Source organism: Chenopodium quinoa, unplaced genomic scaffold (genome assembly GCF_001683475.1).
Source record: "Chenopodium quinoa cultivar QQ74 unplaced genomic scaffold, ASM168347v1, whole genome shotgun sequence".
Lineage (NCBI taxonomy): Eukaryota > Viridiplantae > Streptophyta > Magnoliopsida > Caryophyllales > Amaranthaceae > Chenopodium > Chenopodium quinoa.
The window spans coordinates 4,423,787-4,432,477 of record NW_018743510.1 but is presented as its reverse complement, the minus strand read 5'-3'; the positions used below and the strand labels follow the sequence as shown (position 1 = coordinate 4,432,477).

Here is an 8,691-nt window from a genome sequence, read left to right as displayed (position 1 = left end):
CAAGTTGCAGGCGGCAGGTGCTTTTCTTAGAAACAGACAAAATTCTTTCAAAAGTTAAAGATTACTTGTCTGAAAATATCTCGTGAATATGCGAAAATGAAGGAAATTAAGACACACATATAGAGGGGTAGAAATCTCAAAGGTAATCCTGACATTTACTCCAGAAGCTAAAATAGTAAAATACTATCCACCCTTTCATGTGTGATACTTGTCACAAGCGCCACGTGGCACGCCATGTCACCCTTGTGAGGGGCAAATGATTTGGATATTTTTACCCCGTCACGTGGACAAATCAAAAATTGACACGTGTCACCCTAGGGAAAGCCCAAAGTGGACCTACCAGGGCTAGACACGTGGCAGACGAATATTCCAAATTGGATTGGCGGCCTTCAAGGCCCAAATCCCTAGACGGCCCGTTGGGCCTAGGTTTCCGCAACCTAGGATGGGGGCACGAATTCTAAAGATCCTATAAAAGGGAGATGTATTCCACTTAGGGAAGGAGAAAAATAAAAAAAGAGGGAGCTTCAATTACAGAACACACGTTCCATTATTGAAGGGTTACACGGATGCAATCATTGATTGCAAGATAATCATTTCTCACCTCAGAGTATATACCTGATCTCGGAATCCGAGAAGATCCCACCTTACTTTCCACACCTTTTTACATTCTCCATACACGTTCTAACTTGATCGTCGGAGGCGGAACTCCACCCAACCAGAGTCTCCATTGTTTTACAGGTACAGGCGCCCGATATCCAGTCTTAGTGACGTAACTCTCCCGAGGGATACAGAAAACTCCGACAAAAATAATATTAATAGTAATAATAATATTAAAAAAATTAATTTTTTTTTAAATAATAATAATGAAATCTGCTCTACTCTACTCTGCCCTGCTGTGCTAAAATCTGCTCTACTCTTCCCTGTTCTGCTCTGCTCTGCTCAAAAGCTCAAAACAACAGGGCCTTATTCATTGTGTTTATTTTTTTATTTGTTTCTTCGTCTGGCGAGCATTGAAGATTTAGGGTTTCATAATTTGCACAAACATTTAGAAAACCGCATGAGTATTTTCACCAAAATAACTATCTCATTAGTAGATTTTAAGCCGGATTAGTACTAACTCACATATTTTATTATGTTAGATGAAGTTTTTTATTAAGGCAATTCTTGATCAAATCGATCTACGATGTAATTAGTTTTAAGGTGTTATGTACTCATGTTAAGATTTTAGATTTTTTAGGAATTGTTTGGATAAGTATCATTTGTCCATCTATTATTAATGATTTTTTTTCTTCTTTGTGTAAAAAAAAAAAAAGTCATCTTCCCATAAAAAATCACTATCTAGTTTTCATTATTAGTTTTAATTAATCACCATATACGATCATTTGCTTAATATTAAGGACTTTAAGATGATATAAACCCTAAAAAATTCTCTGTTCTCTCTCTTCAAACCTAACCACCATAATAAAACTTAGGGGGCTGTCATTGATTTTATCGATGGTAAGCCCTAAATTCTTCTTCAATTTATTGTTTTTAGCCAATAAAGATCACCAACAGTATGGTGATTATAGTCAATCCCTCCATGCAGGGTTTAGTCGGTTCTCTAATGGTAGATTTTAGTATTGTTTGTTTGTTTTTCATGTGTGCAGGGATACAAATTTGGAATATTCGTCTTAAAATTTTGTGGAATTGCGGGTCTGTTGGTTTAGGGATGCAGATTTAGAAGATTCGTCTTGTAAATTTGCCGACCTTGATGACCAATCAAGTTTTATCACTTTCGCAACTATACATCAATGGAGCTCCGTCATGAACGATGCAAAGACATCTAAAATTATTTTGGAGCAGTTTAGAAGCGATGACATTAGTTTAGAGGTGTTAAATACTTGTATTGAGAATTTAGATCTCTTAAGAGATGATTGTAAGTGCCAAATAGCTATTATTATTTAATGAAATCACCCTTCCTATTCCATTCAAAAAAATTAATCACCATATACTATTACATTTTTTTTTATACATTTACTTTTCTACAAATGTGCGCAAAAACAAATACTCCCTCCGTTTTTTTTTATAGTATAGGCAAGAGATGAGATTGCACGGAGTTTTAGGCGATTTAATAAAATAATATGTTAGTGGCGTAGATAAGGTTATTATTTTATTGAAAAATAAATTGGTGTGAGGGGGGAGCGGGGACCATTGAAGGAGTGAAAAATGATAAAGTAAGAAAGAAGGGGGATATTAGTGGGTAAAGATAGTTAGAGATTTCCAAAAATGAAACTCTAACTTATAAAAAAAAACGAACGAAAATAGTAACTCTAGCTTGTAAAAAAAAAAAAACGGATGGAGTATTTCCTACCAATTTTTTTAATCGTAACGTTTAGTAATCTACACTATTCATACACACTTCTTTTACCGTCTTTTGTGACTAATATATTAGGGGAAAAAAAAAGTCAAGTGAGATCTTGTTAGCAGATTTGTCATGACACATGTTTTCAGAATATTAACTTTTTTATAACTTTTAATTTTCTAAAATTTAATTAAAGGTATTAACGGCATAAGATGTGATTTGGCAAGCGTGAAACTGCTACAATTAGTTACAACTAAAAGAGAATGAAGGAAACAAAACTTTTATTTGAGGACAGAAAGAGTACCATAAAATTCCTAGTTTCCTGTAAATATTTGAGACAAATTCAAAAGTTTTATGTTATTGATTGAAACCGAAAATCATACACATCAACTCTTACATAAAGTATAATTCAAATGAAAAAAAAAAAAAAAAAAAACACTGAACCAAAAAAAAAATAAAAAAAAAATTGATCGAACACAAAACACTTATCAAACCCTATATAGCTCACAATGAACTTTATTTGTATTTGCTATAATGCACCACGACTACAAGTCAAAGCCGTACAATTAGAATTTCACATAAATTCTTGATGAATTATCAACTCACACAATTAGTATTGGTTTAGTTCAAGGAATCCTTAGTGCCGTCAGCATTAAGGAAATCAGCATACCATCTAGCAGATTTCTTAGGGTATCTCTTGTGATTGTCAAAATAATCTGTAAAGTTGAGACCGAAGCGAACATCATAACCAGCTCCTACTTCCATATTGTCCATCAATGACCATACTATATAGCCTTTCACGTTTGCTCCCTCGCTGTATTGCATACACCCAAGTTAATATAGAATTTTGAGTGATCACAAAGACCGGCGAAAGAGCTCTACCCACTTGAGCTATTCCCACGTCTTACTTATTATGTACTTACTTCCTTCAATTTATTTAATTGCTTCATTTGGAATTAGCATGAGACTTAAGAAAATGAGTACTGTAAAAGTAATGGATACCCAATAATGCTCATTTGAGCGTAGACAAAAAAAAAAAAAAAAAAAAAAAAAAAAAAAAGAGAGAAATATGGGGTATTGATGGTCATTAATTCATTATCAAATGTATGTCTATCAGGGTATACCAAAACTGGAGTTAATTACGTACTCTATCCAAATATAGTGTAAATATGTATATATATAGTTACCTGCGTGCTTCACGAACAGCAATAAGATGATCTTGAGTATGTTGGATTCTGTAATCATCATCAAGAGCAGCCGCAAGTTCTTCAGTTTTACCTTGTGCAATTAGATCCTGAATTGAACTTGTAATAGTTGGTTTATCAGGAACACCTGTTGTAATAAACACCACCGTCCATATTATGTTAGCAGCTTGCTTGGTAATAATCATAATGTTGACTATGATAATTGAATCCTAAATCTTATAATTTTTTAAATGATGAAAATTGAATCCCAAATCTTATATGAAAAAATCTTGCTAATGAACTTCCTGAGCGTTAGATAAACATTTAAAATACATCCTAAAGTGGTATTAATTTAGGAATGCATGCCAAAATCACGCGCTGATCGTTGTAATTAATGTTAATTTTAATTTAATATTTCAACGTTTACTTATCTTATCCAACGCCTTTGGGACGTTCGTTACCTTTTTCCGAATCTTGCTAACGAACGCCTCCAAGTGGTAGATAAACATTAAAAATATGATGATGACACAATAAAACTTTTATAAAGCGAAGTTTAAATAATTTATTGTATGAGGATATAAGTAAATTAATACTTATTTTTAAAAGATAACTTTAATGCCTTGCAATGTGTTAAATTAAGGCCCTCAAATTGAATTGAATTAAATTAAAATGAATTTAAAATAAGTCCAAAAGAACAAGGCTATCCGCTTTAAGCTAAGAATTGGTCATTTTTAAAAATGTACTTACCATTCTCAGTGACATAGACTTCAGGGTTGCCATATTCTTCCTTAATGTAGAGAAGCAAATTCTTGAGTCCATCAGGACGGATATAAATGTCAGCTTGTCCTTTGGCTTGCAACCCAACAAGATTTCCCTCATCATCAGCTGCGATATAGTCAATTTAAGATATGTCATTATTTAAATCAATTGCAATTGTAGCTATTAGATACTAGTAAATTTTTATAGTAAGAAGACGTAAAATTCTTTTTTGGTTTTCCTCATATATTATCGACTACTTTTATAAATAAGTAGTGAAGATTGTAATATATAAAAGAAAAGTACATTGTTCAGGAAAAAAAAAAATTAAGATATGCCTTATATTATTACTTGTCTGAAAGAGAGTAGTACATAATTTGTTACTTGTGCGTGTGATTATGTGGGAACAGACACGTTACTTGTCAATGGTTCACAAATTGACAAAATGGCTCGTCATTTTTGTCATCTTTATCATTATTAAATGTTAATAAGTAGCATTTTTAATTACGGAGTATATACTATTTCCAAAAAAAAAAATTAAAATATAAAAAAAAAAAATTACGGAGTATATACACTTAATAATAATTGACCCTTGTTAGCTTGTAAGGTTGTACATATATCATTCTCATTCCATTTCTTACTATTAATGCTGATTGTGATGCGGACTGGAGGTCCTTAATGTCCAATCACTATTGATCTATGTGATGACATACAAAGTTATCCTGGTCAACATTTGAAGGCATTTATTATTCCGAACAACATCTGAAGGCATTTAAAGTCGAATCACGATATTATTGATCTATGTGACAATGTGACGTACGAATAGGATATGATGGGAAATATTAGTATAATTTTTTCCCCTTGTGTCATGTGTATTGTTTATTAAAATAAATTACAAAATTAATTAAACAAAAAAAAAAAAATTACCAATTTGTTCGTTGAAATTGATAGTGATATTGCCAGCCATTGGATCAACAGTACAAGTGTGTTCGACGAATCTGGAAGTGTAATAATTGATACCAATATAATCAAAGGCGCCTTTGATTAGTTGCTTTTCAGCTTTTGTGAATTCTGGTAGCCCCTTCACATTCTTTTTCATTGTTTCTGGGTAGTCCCCACGAATAAGTGGGTCCATGTACCTATATAATACATAATTTTAGTGAAATTAAGCTAGGTTAAAAATTAAATCAACTAATAACAAGAAATTTAGGCCTCGTTTGGTTGAATGTGGAAAATGCAAATTCGTTGAAAATGTATATTTTCATGTAATTGGAATTTCTAAAATATGCTAAATTGTGTTTGGTTAATCATGGGAAGTGGAAATTTTCATGAGCAATTACACTTACCCAAGTCTCCCTAGGTAATTAAATACCTCCATTTTGTGGGAAGTGAAAATTCATGGAAATTTCTACTTTCCATGATATTGTCAACCAAACAACTCCAAATAATTTCAATTCATAGGAATTTCAACTTTCCATATTTTTATTTGTCAACCAAATAAGACCTTAAAACACTAAAATCAGAAGAAAATGATACGAGTTATACAATAATATTAGATTCAAGAGTGGATGAATTAAGTGAAAGTAAATAATCACTACAGCGGTTAAAATTAATGCGTGGTTCTATTTTGCATTTCTATATTTTGACCATTAATAGTGAAACTATTTAGAAATGATGTCATAAGAACTACAATACATGTATCATATTTCCTTTGAGGGGGGACACGTTAGTAAATGGCTTTCGAAATTATGCCAGATTTACCTAATAAATAAATTATGTCTACCCACTAAAGATATGGAGTACAATATTAAAAAAATAAAAATAAAAAAAATTATATATGCGAATCAAAGATAAAAGATTTTACTAGATTATGCTACATATAATCAACTAATCCACCCAATTACCACTAAAGATAAAAATGTTATTTATACTCTTTTTAAATTATTGAGTTAGATTATTACACTACACGTGTGCAATCCTTAAATGTCATGTAGATAGAGGTCATTTAGCAATATATTATTTCTCTTCTAAAAAAACAACAAAAGATTAACACAAAGGATAATTGATTACCATCCCAAGGTGAAATCCAACTGCATTTTTGAAGCAGCAAAGTCTTTAGGATCAGTTGAATGTGGCATAAACCATTTACATGGGAGCGAAATTCCGATTTTCCCTTTTTGTGATTTCTACAAAAAAAAAAAAAAAAAAATGTGTATAAGAGTTGGTAACAATTAAGCTATGTTACATAAAAGAAATTGGATAGAGTTACATTGTATTATACACGTATATAGCCGTGAAGATGATTTTCACCTGGTATTTATCTTTGTAGAGTTTCGCGGCAGAAGCATGAGCTAAGATGATATGGTGGGTGGCAATGAATGAACCTCTTGGATCTTTCTGAAGATCGCTAGGCAATCCCATCTTGTACCCATACGCCCCAAATACATAAGGCTCGTTGATCGTCCCCCAATACTTAACACGGTCACCAAATTTCTCAAAGCAAAGATCAGCAAATTCCGTGAATTGTTCCCTGCATGTAGTCACATTTTTTAATGGAAGCCAATGTTAAGTATCACACGTTACATTAATTTATACGTACACTATATTTGAATTTTTTAAAAAAATGTGGTAGATTTATACGTACACTACGTTGGGTCGCATGAAGCCGAAGTATTGTTTTTGTAGTGGCACTGGTAGATCGAAATGGAACAAAGTAACGATAGGAGTGATCCCTGATAGCATTGGAGCAAATTAAATTGTGAGATAAATGTAACATGTCATAAACAGGTACTAAGCAAGTATTTCTCACGTATTTCTCATGATAATAATTAAATCCGGATTGAAATATTGATATTTGTCGATAGGATGGAAGAGTAAATTACCATTTGCAACTAATTCATCAATGAAGTTATTATAGAAATCAATGCCCTCTTGGTTGATCCCTGATTCCACAGTTCCATCTGCAATATTTTAGAGAAGAGTTAGTGTAAATAAGAAAACTCGCTATTCTCGTCAAAAATAAATAAAAAATAAACTCACTTTAGTTTTTTTTTGGATATTAAAGAAACTTACTAGGCAAAATCCTTGGCCAAGCAATGGAAAATCTGTAAGAATTTAGCCCTGTTTCCTTCAAAATTTTAACATCTTCCTGCAATTGTTACCATCAAATCATCAGATCATCGTGCCAAATGATATGCAATGGTTTACAATAATAACTTATCGACGTTATCGTACATCATTTACTCCGTCGGATTTAATTGTCACATTATCAATTTAATGTTAAATTCGGAGGTAGGGTGTTTTACCTTATAAAGGTTGTAGGAGTCGACTGCTTTATGGCCCTTTTCGGCTTCAATCATGAAGTCCCAGGTACTTTTCCCTCTACCACCTTCATCCCCTCTTCCTTCAGTCTGTCACATATATTACCATTAACCAATTAAACATAAATACCAATATACGTCGAACTTATACTACAGGGCAAAATAAAAGCAGAAATATTACATACTGTAGCAAAACATTTATCATCTGATCTAGCAAATTAAACAACTTAGATGATATGCATTAGTTTCTTGAGAAGTTATTGTAGTCATCATTTACGTACATAATGAAATTAATTGATATACTTAAGGTCAAGTTCAATTATTCAATTTCGTGAAATGTGTCACCTTTTTTTTTATAAACAATATAACAAGATAAACAAGTCACCTAAAAGAAAAGATTGTCGTAACATATTAATAGACGAATAACATGAGAGAGTGTAACCTGAAGAGCGGAAGTAGAGGCACCAAAGATAAAATCAGCAGGGAAATCCTCCTTTTTCAAATCATCTTTGGGCGGCGTGTAAGTCGCAGGTTGGAGGCCATCAACGATGGAAATAACCGGGTTCACAACAGTGTTCACTCCGTCCTGAACAATTTTAGGAATAAGTCTGCATGATATCTTTGTAGCACCAAAACTTGGCTCTCTGAAATGCAATTTTCTACTAGTGAAGCTAGTTTTCGAGACAAACGGGCTCGGGTTTTTCAGGTTAAGCTTAGTGATGGAATAATGTAGGGTGTGAGATGGAGCTGAGTGAAGGAGGGCCATGAATTTTTTTGACAAAGAAATGAAGAGAAAGATGAACAAATAATAAACTTTCTTGTGTGCTGGTTGCTTTTCTTTATTACAGAAGCGGTTGAATTTATAGCAATAATATCATGTAATTACGTGACATTTAAGATATATTTGCGTTGAATTAATTATTCACCTAATCTATTTTTTTTTTTTTTTTATATTATCGTGTTGAGAAGCAATTAAAGACGATCCAGGTCCCATGGCTCGTTGCACTCGAGGAACACGATGTCTAGAAAATTCTGAAAATTATACTACCGCATCGCTAACTACGCGTATCAAGCACTAAGAACTGCACTA

General features: G+C 32.6%; 1 protein-coding gene across 1 annotated transcript; it reads right to left on the bottom strand.

The window, feature by feature from the left end:
- Window positions 1-2,672: 2,672 nt before the first annotated feature.
- On the bottom strand, window positions 2,673-8,457 carry LOC110739769 (beta-glucosidase 13-like). Its single transcript, XM_021920243.1, has 11 exons — window positions 8,044-8,457; window positions 7,587-7,691; window positions 7,354-7,429; window positions 7,164-7,241; window positions 6,926-7,013; window positions 6,592-6,811; window positions 6,352-6,467; window positions 5,209-5,420; window positions 4,273-4,410; window positions 3,529-3,673; window positions 2,673-3,155 (listed from the first exon to the last, which is right to left on the bottom strand). Exons 1-11 carry the CDS (start codon window positions 8,365-8,367, stop codon window positions 2,963-2,965), a joined length of 1,695 nt encoding a protein of 564 aa, XP_021775935.1. The 5' UTR covers window positions 8,368-8,457; the 3' UTR covers window positions 2,673-2,962.
- Between the last annotated feature and the right edge of the window lie 234 nt (window positions 8,458-8,691).

What these genes read in the sequence shown, in the direction of transcription:
- LOC110739769 (XM_021920243.1), bottom strand. Translation starts at nt 8,367, where the DNA reads ATGGCCCTCCTTCACTCAGCTCCATCTCACACCCTACATTATTCCATC. An exon ending in CCTCTACTTCCGCTCTTCAG is followed by an intron (nt 7,692 to 8,043) that starts GTTACACTCTCT and finishes TATATGTGACAG; the next exon opens with ACTGAAGGAAGAGGGGATGA. An exon ending in TTCATGCGACCCAACGTAGT is followed by an intron (nt 6,812 to 6,925) that starts GTACGTATAAAT and finishes GACTACATGCAG; the next exon opens with GGAACAATTCACGGAATTTG.